Source organism: Eptatretus burgeri, chromosome 2, assembly GCF_056783735.1.
Source record: "Eptatretus burgeri isolate ZD-2024b chromosome 2, Ebu_testis_v1, whole genome shotgun sequence".
Taxonomy (NCBI): domain Eukaryota; kingdom Metazoa; phylum Chordata; class Myxini; order Myxiniformes; family Myxinidae; genus Eptatretus; species Eptatretus burgeri.
Genome location: NC_140962.1, coordinates 17742446 through 17763710, shown reverse-complemented (window position 1 = coordinate 17763710; position 21265 = coordinate 17742446). Strand labels below are relative to the sequence as shown.

Below are 21265 nucleotides of genomic sequence, written 5' to 3'. Positions count from 1 at the left end.
AATTCTTATGCGCATGCGTTTTAGATCCATTGCCGCCACCCACTTGTACGAACAGGAAATTAAAGGAACTCGACGCCTCTCATCCACCAATATTTCTCGTACATCCTATATTCTCGTGAGTACAATTTGCATTCAGGAACAGAACAATTATGGTTTAAACCATTCTGAAATTGTCACTCTTTTGTCTAATTGCTGAAAATTACGTTTAAAAGACGACATGAATTGGATTTTGTGCTAATAACGACAGGTTAAAAGTGCCCGGTGAGCCGAACCGATTCACTGTAAACACACACACAGTGAGTGCGCAAAAGGCTTCATTTATCATTCATACGGCATTTTGAAAGTCACGTATTTGTCAACAATTGGTATAATAGGATAAGAGTTAAATTTCAATGACGATCAGATGATTCCAACTGGAAGATTTGGTTGTATGTGCAATTTGCATAAAATCTGCAATCAATAAATTCAGGGAAACCCATAAAAATGCGATTTCACATTTGTTCAATCCTAAGTTAGAAGAAATTCTCACAAATGAGGGCTTGCAGACAGACCCACCACTGGGAGACCTTAAGACTTCGTTTTTCTTTTACCCATGACCATCATTTAAGCAAAAATACCTTAAGGACTAATCAGACTTTTATGCAATTAAACACCCCTGGGCTCCAGGACTATTGATTCAGTCAAGTAAATACACAATTTAAACCCTTAAATCCCAGAACCTCTCAGAAAGAACTGGTCCAAAAGTCATGCATTCAGGCAGAGGTGAAGAGAAAAAGAAAGATACAGAAAGCAGGATAACTAGGGGTTGGTCCGCAACTCAATGGCACGGCTGGTTCCACAGCATCCAATCTGTCTCTCCCAGATTGTGTGGGAGAAAAAGCTCAAAACCTTTGGAATCTCCCATGATGAGGCTGAAGCACAGGGTCGATGACCGTCACATCGCACGCCGGGCTGTGGTCTCTCGTCTACCGTCGATGCTCCAAGTGTTCTCTCAATCCTCTGGCACTCACAATTTACTGCAGGATGTATGATCCAGCAACCCTCTCCTGGTTCAGCTTCCAAAATCTGCACACCTCAACTCATTTATTCCTCACTTCTCCCATCTATGGAACCCGCCTGCCAAAGACTGTTCTGTCATACTCTTCCCTCTAAGACTTCAAGCAAGCAGTGCACCAGCATCTATCATCCTAAGTTCCGATTCATGATATTACCCCCATTATACTTGGCAGTTTCAGTGTTTCTCTCCTCTCATCACCATTTTTTTGTACCCCCTGTTCATTCATTCCCTTGATGTTTGTCCCAAGTCAGTTCTACTTTGCTCTTCCATGAACCTTGCCCCTGATAAAGAAAAGAGAATTGACAGACATTACATATCAGCAAGTTATAGTCTATTTTGGGAGAATTTAGTACCATATGCACAGTGCAGAGGAGAGGAGAGGAGAGGAGAGGAGAGCCCAAGTCAAAAAAATATCTCCGCAAAGCGGGCGTAACCCCTCAGCCCATGCATTGTAAAAGGAAGCAGTGATATCACGATGATGCAGTCAGTTTTGAAAGGAACCTTCCTCTACTCAACTCCAACACACACACTGCAAAAATGCATTTAAATCGGACAAGCCAAGCCGTTCTCGAAATTGACGAAAACCAATTTCAAGACGACTGCCGTGGCGGCCACACTGAAAATCACAGCGTGCCCATTTTTGAAAGGAGCCTTCCTCTACTCAACCCCAACACACCCTGCAAAAATGGATTTAATCGGACAAAGCGTTCTCCTCGAAATCGACGGAAACCAATTTCAAGATGGTTGCCATGGAGGTCACATTAAAAATCGCAGCGCACCCATTTTCGAAAGGAACCTTCCTCTACTCAACCCCAATATACCCTGCAAAAATGGATTTAATCGGACAAAGCGTTCTCCTCGAAATTGACGGAAACCAAAAGTTGACAGATGGACGCCCGCCGGGACAACGCCCATGACGACAATACCCCTTAGCCAATTCGGGCTGAGGGGTAAAAAGGAAAAAAATAAGCTCCAGTCGAGATAGTTGTAACTGGGTAAGAAAAGAGAGGGCCATATAAATGGAGTGGAGGGAAATGACACACTACTTCCACATGTAATAAATAAATAACCCCATTTCTACTGTGGAAAGTCATCTGCAGTAACATTACAGAAACTAGAATTGCACTCGGTGGAGCAAATACCTCCGCCGGAATGATAGGCCGGATCTGGATTTGGACCTGAACCAAAATCGAATTGGCTTGTTCTTGTCATCGACCCAACTTATCCACCAAGTTTTGTCACAACTCGTCCACTTTGAGACATTGTGCTATATATAGTTTTTGACCACACTTCACAATGGTGAAGAATCAATTAAAAATATATATACATTATCTATAATTCCAGCAATCTCTGTGTGTCTGTCTGTCTGCGACCGCCGGTCCGATCAGATTGAAACTTGCCAGGAATATTGCCGGGGATCCGCGGATGTGCCTTTGAGGTTTGATATCGATCGGACAAGCGGTTCCCAAGTTATGGCCATTTATCTGTCGACCAATAACAAGACACGGTGCTATGACGTCACAATTAATGTTTATTTATTTATTATTTCTTTTGTACGATTGAAACTTGCCAGGAATATTGCTGGGGACCCGCGGATATGCCTTTTCGAGGTTTGAGAGAGAGAGGCTGCACATACTGGCACTCACCTACGGGCCCACCCCTACAAGTATTAAATCAATTCCCAGATCCAGATTTGCACCAAAAAACTAATCAGTTCATCCTTGTCACACATCCAACCTGTCCACTAAATTTCATCCAGATCCATCCACAACTTTTTGAGATATCATGCGATATAATCAGTTTTAGCCCAATCACTTAATGGTGAAGCGCTTTTAAAAAAAAAATAAATAAATAAATTCGCAGATCCACATCCAAATTTAGACAGTCACCAAAATCTCATCGATTCGTCCACGTCACACATCCAACCTCCACCAAATTTCATCCGAATCCGTTCATAACTTTTTGAGATATCCTGCACACAAACAGACAGGGAAGAAAACACAACCACCATCCATCGCAGATGGTGGAAGTAACAAAGGAAACAAGAAGGGCACTCGGTCGAGTGCATACCTCCACCACGTAATGCCTGATCCACGAGAACATATCGGGCCCAATACATTTTTGAAATATCGTGCTATCCAGCACTATATCGTTTTTGGCCCGATCTCTCAATGGTGAAGAATCACTTTCTCTTGGCTTTGCGGGCGAAGATCACGAAGGGTGGGGTCCACGTCGGCTGCAGGCTCGCTGGCAGCTGATGAGTCCGAACGTTTCTTTCGAGCCTGCGCAGTGTAGTCTTAAAGTGGAGTTCAGTGTGCGCAGTACTGGCCCCACCCTTTGAGCCCAGGTTCATCTGCCATGGCCGAGCAAGCTAGGATGGTGACAGAGAGGTCCTTGGGTCGTAGGTTTGAAATCAGAGTTTTCCCTCTCCAAGATGAACAGCCTGACAAGGATAACGTGCTCCATCTACCCGAGAGTCATGGGGGGGTGGGGGCATCTCACTCCCCATGCAGGCCCAAAAGGACCAGCCCACTGCCCATCACTTTTTTTAAAAAATCAAATAATCCTCGTATCCAGATCCGGATCTTCACCAAAACTGAACCAATTCTTCCTTGTCACACAGCCAACCTGTCCACAAAGTTTCATCTGAATCAGTGCACAACTTTTTGAGATAGCCTGCACAGACAAACAAGACAGAAAGGGGATGAAAAACATAACCTCCTTTATATCTTCGGTGGTGGAGGTAACAAGGAACTTGTAGACAGGAGGTGGCCCTTTGGTCCATCAAGCTTGTGCTACATCTACCACATCAACATCAAACTTAACTTGAACCGTTTGTAAAATTAAATTCACTGGGATGGGGGTGGAGGAGTGGATGAAAAAACAATGTTGCAACCCAGGGAACAAAGGCACACCCAGGGAGCATGAATATTCATACTTTTACACCCCCTATTATATATATATATAAAAAATAAATAAATATATAAAATAAATAATAATAAAATATATATCTATATATATATAATAAATATGTAAAATAAATAAATATATAAATAAATAAATAAACATATAAAATTAATTAATTAAAACTACATTTATTTTATCTCTACCTTTCATTATCTTAAACATCTCGATCATATCTCCTGGTAACCGCCCCCTTTCTCGTGTAGAAAGCCGGCCGTCTCCTTCAGCCGCTCCTCATAGCCGAGTCGAGCTAGGCCCTGAATCGATCCTAGTCAACCTGTGACTACCGTGGTCTTCCTCAGATGCGGTGACCAACCGGACACAAAATTGCAGACGACGGACGACGGATTCCCAGGCAGGCATTGGTCCAACTTTTAACTACCAGCTGACAAAATGGTACATTTACTGAGGAAACCAACGAGCCGTGAAATACATGACGAGGTTAAAATGGGTAAAAGTACAAATTCGAAATTCCAGTGAGGAAGACGATATAAAAATAAATAATTTTTTTAACACAAAGGCAACTCGGACCTCACCTGTAAATCCCGTAACTGCGCCGTAACCTCCCGTCGATTACTCAAATTCTCCATTGCCATTGGGAACTGCTGATCTATGACAAACGACGCCGGGAAGTCTTCAAATTGGGCGCGCGCTATATCACGTGATCAACGGACAGAGTGTCACACCGGAAGTTGCGTAACAGATTTTTCAATTCACAGAACGCCAACAATTTTCACTTTCAAATTCAACATTAGCTCCAACTCGCATCTCGCACTCACTCATGAACACGGGTGGTAAAATAAAATTATGAAAACGAGAGCTTACTTACTGTCGAGGTGTTTTGAGAACTATCCCATAATGCCGTGCGCGTCGCCATGTTCGTTGCACCCGTTTCTATGGCAACGATAGCGTCAGTTGCTCGACAATCGAGCACGTTTATCTTGCTACTCTGACGCTGCAACGAAGGGTTACGCAAATACTTGGCCTCGTTTACATTTTCTCGCTTGTTTATGCTTGCCAACTAATATGGCGCCCCGCGCACTGAATCATTCGTCCCGAGACCCTCCACACAATGAACCTTAACACAGATGGCTATTTAGTCTTGTTACCAGGTGGAAATAAAGAATGGTGCAGCCCCAGAAGAGCAGGGTCAGCATGAAGTCCAATTGATTAAAGATGATTCTTTTGGTGTTTCTGAAAGTGCTTTGAGTCACGCACGAGCGGCGAGCCACTCGTGGCAATGGCAATTGTCGTGGTGCTCAAATCTGGAAAGGGGCTCTAGGTTTGAAGAGACGACGGGGCTGGGGACAGTCGAGGCCTAAGAGCCATGAGACCATTGCCCTCTATTAATTTGGACACCTCGGCTTTGGAATTATCAATATACAGCTTTGGAGGGACTTGGTCCCCATGCTGAATTTGTACTGGGGTGAGAGGACAGTTTGGCCAGGCTCAGGGGGAAATTGTCCCTTGGGAAATTGAGATATGTCTGGGAGCCAGGAGTCTGGTTTGACACTATGTGGACCTGTGGTCTCACCCATCGTTTAGTTTTGGTTTTGGCTGGGCTTCACAAGGAGCTTGGTGGTTGTGTGACGGCCCACCCAATGTCCATCGGGGTGCGGCCTGAGTTATGGTCTCGGGCGACCTTCGTCACTGGACCCTGCTCAGGGTGCAAGTTCCCTGGGGGACTGAAATAGTTCCCCTCAGGCACCTGTGAGAAGATGTGTCTGGGAAGACCACAGGGGTCGAGTGGTGTGGCTGGGTGCACCTTGACGGTGGTACCGCCGAGGGCCGGACGAGGGAACCGCCCAGACATGTGATCCAGCAGCCTCTCTCTGATGCTCTGGGGCAGCCCAGCAAGTGGTGATCTGCTGGGCTGTTTGATAGACGTGGGTCCCTGTACGAGGACCAGTCATGGAGACTGCCACCGGGCAGTCGACCGCAGCACTTGTGGAAAGCCATGTTGCTAAATTGAAAGCAAGTGTCGACAAGGCCAGTTGGACCTGCATAACCTTCCACAGATAGTCTGCTGAGATTTAATGAATTTGTCGTGTACTTTTCATCGGTGTCAACGTGAGTACTTTTACTTCATGAACTGTGTTTCATTTACGTGTCCAACCAATGGCATAATATAGGCGTGGTTTTTTTTTGTCTGGTTTCCAACCAATCATGTTGCTCCACACGACGAGCGAGCTCTTGGACCTCCCCCTCGGGGGATGAGAGGTGAGGAAAACTTGAGCGGAAGTACGACGACGCTTTTTATGCCTGGCAGCTCGTTATTTATCCCGTTGTGGAAATGACTCATGGACTTGAGTTTCACTGAAGTTAAAGCACATTCACAGCCCAATCTTCACCGATACATTTCCTCTCTTGACTCACCAAGTTTCATACCATGTGTCTGTCTGTGGCCCTTTTTTTGGTGTACCTTGTCGAGGCTCGTGTGAGAGCGAACACACAACGCACAGCAAGGGGGCATGAGACAAGAGGGGTGGGAGTGGGAAGGACAAAACAGTGGGGAACAGAGACATGAGGAGATCTGGGGAAGGGGGAGGGATGGGATGGGGAATATGGGGAATAGAAGATGGACATTACATGGACTTTCAGGAAGGAAAGCAGGGAATTTGAAGGAAGTGGGCTTGGGTGGATTATCGGGGGTAGAAAAGATCAAGTTTTTGGATGGGGGATGATAAGAGGTGGTGGTGAACAGCTGTTTTGAAGGCCTGGAGGAAAGAATGGGAATGAATCGAGTGAGGGAGTTTATTCCAAAAGCGGGAAAAAGTGGAATAAAAGAGTGAAGGTGAGCAGTGATTCGTGATTTTGGTAATTTTACCAGAAGGGGGTTGTTGGCGGACCTTGAGCGCCCTGCGGAAATGTGGTGGGGACAAATCGCAAAGAGAGCAGGGGGGGGCGAGGCCGGAGAGGAGATGGTAGAAGACAGAAAGACCACCGACCAACCTGCGGTGATTGAGTGAGAGGCCCAAAGACTCAGCCTCATTGCGGGAAATGCCAATGATCCGAAATGCCTTGGTTTCCACAGTGTGAAGATGAGAAAGGTGGGAGGCAGGAGCACCAGCCCAGAGGGGAGAGCAGTATTCCATCAGGCTGCAGACTAAAGCTTTGTAAGTGGTCAGGAGCTCAGGTGGGCCAAGGCAGGACTTTACACGATTGCGGATTCCCAGTCGGCGACTGGCTTTGGAGGCAAGGTTTGAAATGTGACTTTCCCAGGAAAGATCATATCATGACAGATAGTGAGACCCAGAAGTTTGAAAGAAAGGACTTCTTCCAGAGGATTGCTGAGAAAGTGGATGGGGTGGGGGGGGGGTTCCAAACGGTCTTTTCGGAGAGACATAGTGAGAGTGTGAGATTTGTCCGGATTGAAAGACATGTTCCACGTGTTGGACCAGTTTGTGATTTTATCCAGATCTGCAGTGAGCGAAGAAGCTGCTGCCTGCCGGTCTGAGGGATGACACATGGTACGGCAGAGGATGGAGTCATCAACAAAGAGATATAGAGGATTTTCCAGAGAGTCAGAGAGATAATTGATGAAAACCAGAAAAAGAACAGGGCCCAGAACGCTACCTTGAGGACACGTATGACTCTACCTTGAGCCAGCAGCATTTTTCTTTCTGCACCTACAGCTTCATACCACATGCCATGTCACGCCTCTATCTTCAGCAGGTTTTCACTCCTTTCAAGCATGAGACTACTATCATCGAACCCCTTTTGGTGAGCAGCTTATTCCCACAGGCACTACCCATTTCTGACACCAGTCACCACGTGAATCATTTTATTTTGTGGGCACGACACCAAATTGGCCCATTGGTGATACGCCATTTCTTGCTTCTTATTGAACTTGTGACCATATTCACCCGCACTCAACTTCAACAGCTTATGGGACACCGATCAGACTGGACAAAGTCATCAACCTTTAGCGGTGAGTGGAAGTGGACGACTCGATTTTCGATACATTTAGTTTGGGGCAGGAGCTCTGGATTTGATTGAATTATCGACAAGGTGAAGAATGGCTGAACAGGTGCTGCTGAATCTTGACTAGCATCCCCAATGGAAATTTAGATTGAGGTGAACTAAATTTACCTTGATTCACTGTCATGACTTGCCGAACATTCACAAGTGACCATGCATGCCTGCAGGCAAACTGAGTGGAAGATGTTAAAATGTGTTGAAAATGGTGTGTGTGTGTGTGTGTGTGTGTGTGTGTGTGTGTGTGTGTGTGTGTGTGTGTGTGTGTGTGTGTGTGTGTGTGTGTGTGTGTGTGTGTGTGTGTGTATGTGTGTGTGTCTTTTAAAGTACATTAATAACATGTATGTGATTGTGGTTTTTTGTGGGTATGCAGGCTGTGGCATAGCTGAGGAACACACCCTATAAGACAGAAGTAATGTTGAATGATACAGGGCTGACAGGATGGCCTTGAGGTACTAGATGCACTCACCTCGAAGCTGTCTAGCCTGGGTTTGAACCCCGACAGCTATAAACTGTCATACCAGTGTTTCACAGGCAGGGTGATTAATCAGAGTGTGTGTGTGTGTGTGTGCCATGTTAAGCTGGGCATCTCACCTGCCGTTATTTGTTTGTGGACGCTAAAGATCCCATGGTATCCCTTGTGACAAGTAGGTGAGCTATTGCTGGCAGCATGAACAAATTCCAAATTCCAGCCCGAGTATAGTCGAATGTCAGGCCTGGCCAGCTGATTTGTGAAAGACTTGGACCAAAAACTTGCCCTGGCCAATGTAACAAGAATGTGGGAATAATTGTGGCGATTAAAGAAAGGAGGAGGAGGAGGAATGTAAAATGGTACAGCAGTTGGGAGGGAGAATTGTGTTGCTAGGTTTGTGGGTCAGGTTGTGTATTGAGCATCCGCAGGCCCAGTGAATGCTGATGGAGAGCGCTCTGCCATGTCTCGTCCCCAGTTGTTCCAGGTGAAACTGAATTGCAGAATCCATCAGAAGAGGGTCAGGTTCAACTGACGAGGGGGGGGGGGAGAGGTCTTTGGTGGCCAGTAAAAACTATGGAAGGCAATTTGGTGATCCCCTTTGCCGAGAACATCTAGAGGAAGCTCTTGTGGCGCTTAGGGAATTTTAGCAAATTGTATTGACCATCTGTGAAAAAATTACTTACCAAAAAATTTCTTCACTAACGCATTCATCTCGGTGTCTACAAACACCTATCAATTAGTGAAAACCCAAATCCTTGTGGAAAATTCTGGGGAGCCAATCAAAGTTCGGGTGCTCAGAGGGCCTGCGCGAAAAAAAATCGGAAAAAATAACTTTTGCCAATATTGACTTGTGGGATGTCTAACTAGGGGTTTTTTGGGTGCTGAATTGATTCCAACCATTAGATTTGAGGAAAAATTAATCCCTGGCTGTAAAATATTGATATGACACATTTTTAGATATCTCAGACTGCGTTTTGCGGTAATTTGGCTCAATTGATTCAGATTGTTCAAATTGGGCTGAAACCAGCATACAACATTTTTGAAACCACTGCTATATTGTTGGTTATACGTGTGCTCATGCTCAGTAGAATTCTCTGTGTTAGCTGACGTTAGCTAAGAGCTTTTAGCTATAAAATTATTGTGTACCAGCTGTATGTACAGCTGATGCTTCAGCGACAGGAGAGTCCCATGTTCCAGGAAACTTTGTCCAAGTTCACTTTGTACAGCAACCATGTAGTCAGGTTCTCAGTCCATGAATGGTCCGGCACATGGACCGACATCACGATAAAAACCACACTCATGCGTGAAGCAAAATCCTCCGGTGGTCTAAACAGAAGCCGCTTTCGGAATGAGTCTTCTCATAAGTCTTGGGTTCAGACTCTGAACCACTTCTCGTTCATTCACCAAGAGCTGGAAAGAAGCATGGTCAAATGTGGGGTACCTGTCCACACCGACGTTAAAAGAGCCCAAATGAAGAGAGATAACGATGCTGTCAACACCATAGTTGGGTGGTTGGAGGAAGTCACCCCTTTCGATGCCACAAGGGACAATAAGACTCTGGTGTCCTTCTCAACTGGGTTCAGCAGCACTCCCAGAGACCAAGTCAACGCTGATCAAGCAGAAGAAGTTGGCAGAGCCATACAGGCTAAGATGTATGGGAAAACTGTTGTGGATGCAATGGTAACCAAACACAAGGTCAAATCACTTGCAAGCCTCAGATCTGGACCCAAAGTCAATGGCGAGAAGCTGGTCATTGACTCACTGAAGCTATTCAACCGCCTCATTGTCATCAGTGAGAGTGAAGTCAAGGCCAAAGAAGCTCTACGCTTTGAGTTGACGCCAAAACCGATGTCTCTGTTTGACAAAAACCAAAAGTTGCGAAAGCCAGACAAGGCTGCCCTAGCAAGGTCCCTGAAGGCATGTGTGGCACATGTCGAACAACCCCCCTGCACAAGCCTTGTGGTTGATGGTGGGTGGCTCCTGCACAATGTCATGTGGGAGGCTAACCTTACTTGGAAGGATGTTGCCGAGAGCTACCTCCAGTTTGTAAAGTCCATGGGGAGCCATCGCCTCCGGATAACGGTGCTCTTTGACGGATATGGCAGCTCCACCAAGGATCATGACCACTTGAGACGAACAAAGAATGCATGCTGTGACATTCAGATTCGTCTGGATCTCAAAATCATCATTGCAAGAGAAAAGTTCCTCGATAACAAGAACAACAAAGCCCAGCTCGTTCTGCTCCTTGCTGAGACATTTAGTCGGAATGGAATCAGTGTACAGCAATGCTCTGATGATGCCAACACCTCCATCGTCCGCGCAGCTCTAGATGTGCAAGAGAGTCCCCTGTCGAGGTGAGGGCTGAGGACACAGACGTCCTGGTTATGCTGATTCATCATGTTGCAGACCATCCGATCTTCCTCACGACAGCCAAAGAAACATCTTACGATGTCGGAAAGATCCGGGAGGCCCTCCCAGAGATATACCGGAGGTATCTCATCTTCTTGCACAGCTTCTCTGGCTGCGATACAGTCTGCAATTTTTGGGTTTAGCAAACCAACTTTGCTAAGCAAGCTCTGCAAGACTGATGAAGCAGAGAGGGCAATGGACGTATTATGGACATCCGAGCTGAGAAAGGTGATATCATAAAAGCAGGCTGTGATCTTTTCATGCTCATGTTCCATGGGAAATCCTCCAAAGACTTGGAAGACTTGAGATTCGACATCTTCAGCAAGCGAGCTGCTACTGGGAGCATAAAACCTGAGAAACTCCCCCCTCCCCCCCCCCCCCCCGACAACAGGAGCTGCAGAACAGCACTCTCTCCGAGCTTACCTCCAGACTCGAGACTGGCTGATGCTGCAAAGTCCATCGTTGGATGCCCGGGACTATGGATGGCAACTCACTGAGCAAGGATATGCACCAGTCACTTCTACAGACCCCATTGCACCAGACTACCTCCTGACGTTTGCCAGCTGCAACTGTGCGGGGGACTGCAGCTCACTCAGGTGCTGCAGTAAAAAGCAAGGAGTCAAGTGTATTTCTGCATGCGGCATCTGTCATGGTAACTCTTGCCTGAACATAAACCAGCTGGATGACAAGAGGAGTGAGGAAGATACTGGGGAGTTTGATGAATAAGGTTGTAAAAGCTGACGAAGCAACATTTCCATTGAGCACAGTCCTGTTAAAATGTCAATAAAATACATTTTATATGATCAAGGAGTGTTTTTCTCTCAAAAATAATAATCGTTGGAATCAATTCAGCACCTCAAAAAACCCCTAGTTAGACATCCCACAAGTCAATATTGGCAAAAGTTAATTTTTCCAATTTTTTCGTGCAGGTGCTCTGAGCACCTGAACTTTGAATTGGCTACCCAGAATTTTCCACAAGGATTTGGGTTTGCACTAATTGATAGGTGTTAGTAGACACATAGATGAATACATTAGTGAAGAAATTTTTTGGTAAGCAATTATTTCACAGATGGTCAATACAATTTGCTAAAATTCCCTAACTCGCTGGGGGAAGAATGGGGGACCAGGATTCCCTCTTGGTGGGGCTCTGCAGGCATCACTCTCCTATCTTCGTCACTCCAACTTCTCCTATCCTTCAAATAACACATCACTTTACAGCTTAAAGTTCCTGTCTTCATCATCTGTGATACAGCTTTACCTGTAGATGGGGTTCATCGCACATTCAGCGAAGAACCAGGTGATATGAGGACTTCACCTTCTGAGGACTTGTAAAATGTGACTGTCCAGTCGACTTCATCCTGTGCACACCCTCCAGACAAGATCCTTTCAACCGTGCTCACCGCTAACCTTTCACCCATTTATAACCTGCTGGTTACTGTATCAACTGTTAGCTTGAGCTGAGTTGCCAGATCAAGAGTCACGAGTTAACTTAAGGCTGCATGGTTGGCTGTGACGTTTGTACTTATTACCCTGTGCTCGCCAAGTGAAAAGCGCGGTTAAGCGATCGATAGCGTGTTGGGATCAGGTGAAGTCCACACTGATTGAAATCAAGTTCTGTCTACACCGATCTTAGGTAGAGAAGAGTGTAATTCACATCAAAACATATGCATATGGAGAGAGGCGAGGAACACACACAGTAGTCTGTCTAGCCCAGCTCTGGCAAGCTCAGTTCAGCTCTGCCTTATATACAATTTTACTCTGACCCTTGTATGACCACCTGTTAACATGATTCATCCTGTTCCCTTCATCAACTTCCATTGGGAGAGTTTAAAGCACATAATTAGTTCTTTCCCCCTTTGGCTCTGCAGCTGCCTTTCATTGACTGGCAGCAAGGCCTGTTTCCTGTCATTATCCTGTTAAAGCAAGGCTAGTGCAAAGCAAGGTCACTCCACTTAAGTGCTAGGACACTCAGCCTTTGTTACTTCCTGAGTGTTCAACAAGGCCAGCTGTTCTCTCTCTCACAATGCTGATTGTTGATAGGGTTTGGCCTTTCCCTGAACCAGCAAAGGCCAGCTGTTCTCTCTCTCTAACAGTGCTGATTGTTGACAGGGTTTGGCATTTCCCTGAACCAGCAAAGGCCAGCTGTTAGCAAGAACAATGATGACTTGTTTGGGACATATACAGTGTCTCCACAAGCGTACGTACATATGTCATACGTGTGCATTTTGTTAAGAGCGTCCATCAAAAACTGTTCAGTGGAGGAAATTGAAACTTCACCAACTGTTACATGACCATGTGATGTAGCAGTCACTCTTTTGAGGTCAAAATAGGCCAATTTTCTAAAATCCTCAATTTTCATCTGCTTGACTTGAAATCTCAACAGCATTTTCTAATCACCTCATTGAATTCAACCACCAGTTATTTTTGAGGTCAACATGGGCCAAAAGGGCAAAATCGGCTAGATTTCTGAAATCCTCACTTTTCATCCAATCCAGTTGAAATTAGAACAGGATTTGCATATCAGGTCACTTCATTCAACCACTAACTATTTTTGAGGCCAACATCGGCCAAAATTTCTAAAATTGTAAATTATCATCTGACTGACTCAATTTGAACATGATTTTCACATCAGCTCACTCAATTCAACCAATTATTTTTGAGGTCAACATTGGCCAAAAGGTCAACATCGGCGAAATTTCTAAAATTGACAATTTTTATCTGATTGACTTGAAATTTGAAGAGGATTTGCATTTCAGGAATTCAATTACCCACGAACAATCAAATTTGCTGCTCATAAACCCCTCGCATGTTCTTGTTTCTGAAGAGAGTACAGGGTAATTAGTGGGGCAGATAACAGCAATTTTTGAGAGGAATCGTGCAAATGATGATACAAGCATCAAATTTGGCACATTTGTTCTCCAGGGGATTCTAATCAAATCTGCCTGATTGGCCATTTTATTTGAAAAAGAAAAAAAAACTTCAAAAAAGTCAAAATCGTGAATCAATGTTGAATGCTGGCTGAGATTGGTGAATGTTTCAGAACCATCATCAAAGACGTTCCAAGTCTGCCATGCAGTTTTCTTCCCTTGACCGCAGAAGGCAGACACAACGTCACATCCAGTGAACGCATGGAAGTATGGGATCCCTCAAGCTTTCTCAGGCCCGATTGCAGAAACTACCTCATAGTAGGGTTATTTGCATGGAATCCGTGACCATTTTGTTCCAACCTTTTTCTCTCGATGGATTTGACAACCTGAACCACTTTAAAGAAAAATTAGCTCATATGCCCCTCTGAAAAATGACAGCTAACTCTGCTCGAGCCCAATATTCAAAATGGAAGCCAATGCCATCTTGAAAAACATGAAATGTAATATCTCTGGCATTAGATGAGCTACAAGGACGAATGAGGTGTCCTTTTCATGAATTCTGGCATTACAAATCCACTGGAATGGTTATTGTAGAGTTTGGGGATCATTCTGACCTCAAAATCCAAGATGGCCACCAACACCATCTTGAAAAACATGAAACGTAATATCTCTGGCATTATATGAGCTACAAGGACGAATGAGGTGTCATTTTTCACTAATTATGGCATTACAAATCCACTGGAATGGTGATTGTAGAGTTTAGGATTCATCCTGACCTCTAAATCCAAGATGGCCGCTGTCCGCAATCTTGAAAAACATGAAATGTAATGTCTCTGGCACAGGATAAGCTAGATGGGCATGTGAGTTGTTTTCCACTAATTTTAGCATATCTAATATTACTTTTTATATTATTTCAGATGCATTTCATGCCCACGATACGGCGAAGTGGGGAAAGATTCAAGTGTATATTGGTTCACAAAAAAATATTTTCACGAAAAAAATAAGTCACCACTATATTCGTTATTATTGTGTGTCTGTCTGTCTGTGTCTGTTTGTCTGCATGTCTGTCTGTCTGTCTGTCATTACATTACATAATAGCTCCGTGGGTTTTGATCCGATCCTGATAAAATTTCGGTGGGGAGGTTTATATCATGATCTTGTTGTGTTTTCCTGAGAATGGGCATGGTGCGCCCATTATGGGCAGAGCCACGCCCAGAGAACGTGTTTTTAGGGGGCAGAGAACGTGTTTTTAGGGGGTAGCCAAATTCAATTTGCATCTTCTCCGAGGGGGTTTGTCGAATCTGGCAGGGGTTTCGGTTTTTGGTTAGCCCAATGGCACCTGCATAGCCCGACAGAGCTCGATTTTTCATTTTTGTCCCAAGGTCAAGGTCACAAGGTCACGAACTTAGAAAATTGCGAATTTTGACATAAAAATCCATCTTCCCCGAGGGGTTTGTCGAATCTGGTAGGGGTTTCGGTATTTGGTTAGCCCAATGGCACCTGCATAGCCCCATGGAGCTCGATTTTTCATTTTCGTCCCAAGGTCAAGGTTACAAGATCACAAACTTAGAAAATTGCGAATTTTGACATAAAAATCATACGACCGCCAAAACTTTGAGAGCAAGGATGACAATATTTTTTATGCATAATCTTGAGGTCATTCCCCGCCTAAAGTCTTGAAACCATTTTTCTCTATCTCAAACACCTTGCCCGTGGCGCCCCCTTTAACTTTGTTTTTACGCTGATTTCATCAAAGTATGGATAATCCGAGGAGTGCGAAATGCCATATAGCCTATATGACGTTATATTGTTCCTGGAATGTTCCGGAGGAAGTTTTTCACTAAAGGTCATAATCCTTGATCTTTGACCTTTAAAGTTCACAAAGGTCAAATTTTCAAAATTGTGGGAATCAAACCGGGTTTTCGACCTTCTTCAACGAACTAACTCCAATAAGCTATAGCACGTATCCTGTTTCCTTATTTTAATGTCGACAACATTGTTTTGTGACCTTTAAATGTTATGCAAAGGTCAAATTTTGAAAGTTGTTGAACGAAACCGGGTTTTCGACATTTTGCAGCTAATAACCCGTCACTTGTACCACATCATGTTGATCATTTTTATAACTTGGTCAAACATTATCACATTGTCTCATCCTTGACTTCTGAAACAATCTACATCGTCAAATACCGCTCGTGAACCATCGTCGTCTTCAGACTTGTATACTATTACTTTTGTACTGTTTCAGATGCATCGCATGCCCATCTGATGAAAATCGCCGACTTGTGAAGTGACCGACATAATGGATAAAAGAACAGAGAGTGATGAGTTACCAGACAAGACATTAAATGAATACGAATGCATTTTACTCTGTGGTAATCGATGTACCGCAGATAATCGTTTGGAAAACATTACACCTGAGAAGTGGGAATCCATCTGGGAAAAGTCTTTACAATGGAAATAACTTGATAAGTTTCAACATATACATGAAAATGTGGATTGGGAGAAGGGACCAAAGGGTCACCACATGCATAGCACTTGTTATGCATCATTATCCAGCAAGCGCAAGTTCTCTCAAGCCGAAAAATGCAAACACAAATCCGAGGAACGTCTTGAAAGAGATGAAGCATCAGATCAACAAGACCCTTCCCCAGAGGCCAGTGCACCTAAAAGGCTCTGCTCCAGTATGGGTGTCTTTCACGATAAGACTCTATGTGTGTGGTGCAAGAAAGGGGCATACAAGAGTAGTGATCGTGATAAGCAGATCTTACTCCTATCAACAGTAGATGCCTGGACTAAATTCAAGTTACATACTGTCCGTCTGGAAGATGAGGTCATGAGATTGAGACTTGACACTCTGATTGCATCCATCCCAGATAGTCAAACAGCATTTGGGTTGGAAATCCGCTGCCATCGTGCGTGCTGGCGCAAATATGTAAGCGACCACAAGCCCCTTTCAGATGAAAGCACTCAACATCTGCAGCGTGTAAACCTCCGAGAGGCCCAAGCTCTCTTCTTTCATCATATTCGTCAAGTCATCTTCAAAGACCATAAAATTCGCACACTGCAAGGCCTGCTGCAGGACTATAAACGCATTATCTCAAATCACAGACATAACTCAGTCGTAAAATCCAGCTACTTAAAGGAAATTCTCGTCAATGAATTTGGGGAAGACATCGGATTTCATGAACGCATTCAAAAGAATGTGAGTGAACTGGTATATGATACAACAGCAGCAGGTACATTCATCGAGGTGGCAATATCTTCATTGGGTGTCAGCAATGATCAGTTGGTGATGAATGTTGCGGCACGACTCAAAGAGCAAGTCATCAGGAAAAATACTATTCCCTGACTCCCATATATACACGAGTTGCAGAGAGAAGAAGACCTCAGTGAGCTCCTGCTGAAGCTGCTCACATGGCTGAAACACCCAAATAAGTCTGCAGTTGATGACAGTCCATCCGTCCGATTGATTGCATCTATCCTCACAAGCTACATCACTGGAAAACGCACTGCATTTGAGATAAATCTCTCTGTCTTGCTATATGGACTGACCAAGAGTAGGGAGATAGTCGACATAATGCACAAAGATGGACTGGGCATCAGTTACAATGATATACTTATGCTGCGAGATTTTTGGGTGGTCAATGACCTCAAGTGCTCATCTGATTGCCCCTTCGAACTAGCTGAGGGTAAGCCTGCTATCGCTATAGTCGACAACGATGACTTCAAGAGCGACACACTAACTGGTGCTGGCCAGTCACACTGCACTAATGTCATGTTTGTGCAGCCAGAATCATTTGATACACAACTCCCTTCTGAGAATCACGAGGATAGACCAGTTCCCGGTGCCAACTTTGCATCAAACCTCTGGACAACTCTCAAAGAGCTCGGAAGTGAAATGCAAAAAGTCAACCCATACAAGACAGCGAAGCGTGGGGAACCACTTCTCAGGAAACCACCAGCTGATCAAAGTACTCCTCCTCCTGACACATCGGTGCAAATAATTCGTGGTGTGATCCATGCATTGGCCAGGGCGCAAGATGACCGAACGAGACCTAAGCCAGAAGAACAGACTGTGCATGGGTTTTCAGGGTTTCACGCCAGCATGTCAAATGCAGATGAGAAGAGTCGAGTAATATACAACATGACCTATCCCAACCCACCCAGTAAGACAATTCTCAATGATGTGATGTGTAAGCTTGCAAAATCAATCATTTTTGCAAAATCAAAAAGCATCTCATTCATGTTTTTCAAGATGGCGGACAGTGGCCATCTTGGATGTAGAGGTCAGGATGAATCCAAAACTCTACAATAACCATTCCAGTGGATTTGTAATGCCATAATAAGTGAAAAATGATACCTCATTCGTCCTTGTAACTCATCTAATGCCGAGATATTACATTTCATGTTTTTCAAGATGGTGTTGGCGGCCATCTTGGGTTTAGTGATCAGAATGATCCCTAAACTCTACAATAACAATTCCAGTGGATTTTGTAATGCCAGAATTAGTGAAAAAGGACACCTCATTCGTCCTTGTAGCTCATCTGATGCCAGAGATATTACATTTCATGTTTTTCAAGATGGCGTTGGCGGCCATTTTGAATATTGGGCTCGAGCAGAGTGAGCCGTCATTTTTCAGAGGGGCATAGGAGCTAATTTTCCTTTAAAATGGGTCAGGTTGTCAAATCCATCGAGAGAAAAAGGTAGGAACAAAATGGTCACGGATTCCAAGCAAATGACCCTACTATCATGGACTGGAATCCATTGCGCCTTGGCTCCTTGGCCAAAGGCAATCCACATGTTCTCAAGACCTAGTTCCTGTAAGGATGGCAGTACAGATATTGCGATGACTAGTACGTCCGTGTCATTAGCCTTAATGATAATGGACTTGCGACCATCCGTCGTTGCATCCCTGGCGTGTACAAATATTCGAGTGTCAGCTTCTTCATGACAACATGGAGAGACAGCATCCAGTGACTTCCTTGTACTTGGCAAAGCAGTTGTACTGCAGGAGCTGTGATATGGAAAGGTCAGATTTCGATGCTCCATGCTAGAGTTGGGACTTGATGTCTGCGCCATGTTTGACCATGCATACAAATTGCAGAAGTGATGGTGGTACAGCCTGTTCTAGGTCTGTGTCGTGAAACGTGCTGCTGAAATCCGACTTTTGATGGAGCATGTCTCGTCTTATTATCCCAGCAGCTTTCGCTAGATGGATCACTTCACCGTACTTGGATGCTTGTGTGAGGATTGAGCCTACATCATTCTCAAAAGCCAGCAGAACATCTCGTCCTTGGCGATGAGCTTGCAGCTTGGGGATGTGAAAAAGCAGCTGGTCCTAAAGTCGAGTAGGATGAACCTCAGGCGATTCAACACCAAGCTGCCCCAGCCTCTGCTTGTAAAGCATGGTCATATCAGCAAGCCTGAAAATGGGTGGATCTGTACTATCACTGGCAGTTTTCATCTCACTAATGTAGGTGACCAGTTCGAAGAAAGCAATTGGATATGCTTCCTTCCAGTGCTCCTGTGCTTTCTCTTGCTCCTGCGCCTTCAGGTTGTCTCGTTCTCGGTTATACAGTGCCACCAAGCAGGCAGGGTGATATTTCAGTTCTTGTGCTACGACATCTCCTACACTCAGTTTGGCAAGGAGTTTTCTATCACTGAGTGTTTTTTCACATTTGTTTATTCTCTTATTCAATTTCATTGTCATTGCTTCTCGAAGCTCACCCCCTTGGGTTTCGCAAAGAAAACATTCTGGTGTTTTAGCTTCTTGGACCTTTCGTGGTATCTTACTTCTACTGCCCTCATCACTCGCACCTGCAGGGATTGGTCTTTTTTCAGCTCTGTGTAACTTTGTGTTGTTAAATAGAAGCCTGCAACTCTCATGATGTCGTGCCTTGTTTTGTCTCAAGGTTTCCTCTATCCCACCACCTTCGTCAAGTCTTGCAGGGTCGAGCTTGATTGGTAGTGCATTGAGTGAATGAAACAGAGGAATATTCCTTGCCAAGTTCATATACCCATCATCTCCTCTTTTTGCAGGATTGGCCTGGGGGGACTTTAGATCTTCTTTCTTAACCTCCTGACATAGGCAACACTTGGTCCAGACAGTGTTCCATGATTTACCAGTAGAACTCGTGTCCATGGCCAGTATGACGTTCAGGGTCGAGGGTTTATCCTTTTACCACCCTGTACATGTATAATGGACACTTTCCTGTGTGGGATACAACTAGGTTTATGCATCTGCCCAACACCTCGTCCGATCGTTCATCCAGTGTCATAAGTCCCGTGTGATCTGTACACCATCCAGATAACTAAAACCCTGTTATCCTTGGCTCGGCTCTCCTGCGCTGGCATGTCCTGTCGATTCAGATGCGGCTGCCTAACTTATCCGGGGTTGATTAGGCAACATTTGGGACACTAGTAAGTTGTTGCAGTATGATGCCAACAATGATGCCAACATACAATTCCTACTTAGCTGACACTGAACCCCATGCTGAGTTTCACAGCAGTGATGTCACCAATGTGCCTTGGTCGTGCCCGACAATCACTCCTTCAAAAAATTCTTACTTGGCGATGAACTGGAAATGTTTATTAAAGGACTGGTAAGTGGCCTGAATTCAATCAGCACATCTGTTTCATCAACTTCGTGCACTTCAAAAATTTGGAGCTTGATGTACTCCATCACAAGCAGAGACCTTCTGTGTGCTACCTTCATCTAGTTTAGCCCGCGAGCCAACACAGTTTACCAGGGTGTGGCCAATGCCGTGCACTCGCAACTTCTTGGAGCCATAGATGAGAGTTGGGCCAGTGATGAGGACCAGTGCCAGTAGTCCATCCAAGGGATGTGGCTGACTGCTGAAACAAAGGTACTACATCTAACACTACACCCCTACACCCAATGTATAAGTAGCTACTACTACATACATGTCAAGTCATGCAATCGTATGAAAATCATAAACAAATGTGCAAAATCAGAAAAAATGTGTGTCAGGGGGCTTTAAAAACAGGAAAATCCACCCCAGCAGGCTTGAAAACATGAGAATCCATATTTAGATCATGCAAATCGGACAACGACAAATAATTCTCAGCAAAAAGTCAACTTCGTGAGGCTAACTTGGCGGCCATCTTGAAAAATGGCCGCCATCTTGGATTTTCAAATGGCCAATCGGGCAGATTTGATCAGGAAGCCCTGAAAAACAGAAATGCCAAATTTGATGCTTGTATCATAATTTGCACGATTTTTCCAACTTTAAAAACACGTGACTCGATAACGAGGACGAATTTCAAAAAACCGGCCCATTTAGATGTTGTTCCATATAATCAGAATCCGAAGGAATTTCGAAGATCGGATCATAAACGGCGGAGGAGATGGATTTTGAAAATGGACGATTTCGCAACTTTGGAGTGACCTTGACGTTGATCTTGACCTTCAATCGGGTCAAAGGTCATACCGTCGTGCATCCCTCATCGACATCTACCCACGTACCAAATATCAAGAAATTGGAAGAAAAAAATGGG

General features: G+C 44.6%; 2 protein-coding genes and 1 long non-coding RNA gene across 4 annotated transcripts in view; 1 reads left to right on the top strand and 2 right to left on the bottom strand.

Moving 5' to 3' along the window:
• Positions 1-4697, bottom strand: part of ESPL1 (extra spindle pole bodies like 1, separase) — a 180285-nt gene extending 175588 nt beyond the window's left edge. For both annotated transcript variants that reach the window (XM_085864220.1, XM_085864211.1), the window contains exon 1: positions 4558-4697. In XM_085864220.1, the coding sequence (XP_085720346.1) occupies positions 4558-4617 (60 nt within the window). In that variant the 5' untranslated portion in view covers positions 4618-4697. The remainder of the gene's footprint in view (positions 1-4557) is intronic.
• The window catches only part of LOC147031502 (uncharacterized), a 566858-nt gene that overhangs the window by 535048 nt on the left and 10545 nt on the right, over positions 1-21265 (bottom strand). The gene's annotated exons all lie outside the window — the stretch shown is intronic.
• LOC147031503 (uncharacterized) lies at positions 9636-12212 on the top strand. The gene is made up of 2 exons (XM_085859575.1): positions 9636-10553; positions 12099-12212. The coding sequence occupies exons 1-2, from the start codon at positions 9636-9638 to the stop codon at positions 12210-12212; spliced, it is 1032 nt and encodes a 343-aa protein (XP_085715701.1).

What these genes read in the sequence shown, in the direction of transcription:
- LOC147031503 (XM_085859575.1), top strand. Translation starts at nt 9,636, where the DNA reads ATGCTTCAGCGACAGGAGAGTCCCATGTTCCAGGAAACTTTGTCCAAG. An exon ending in GCCATCGCCTCCGGATAACG is followed by an intron (nt 10,554 to 12,098) that starts GTGCTCTTTGAC and finishes ATCACTTTACAG; the next exon opens with CTTAAAGTTCCTGTCTTCAT.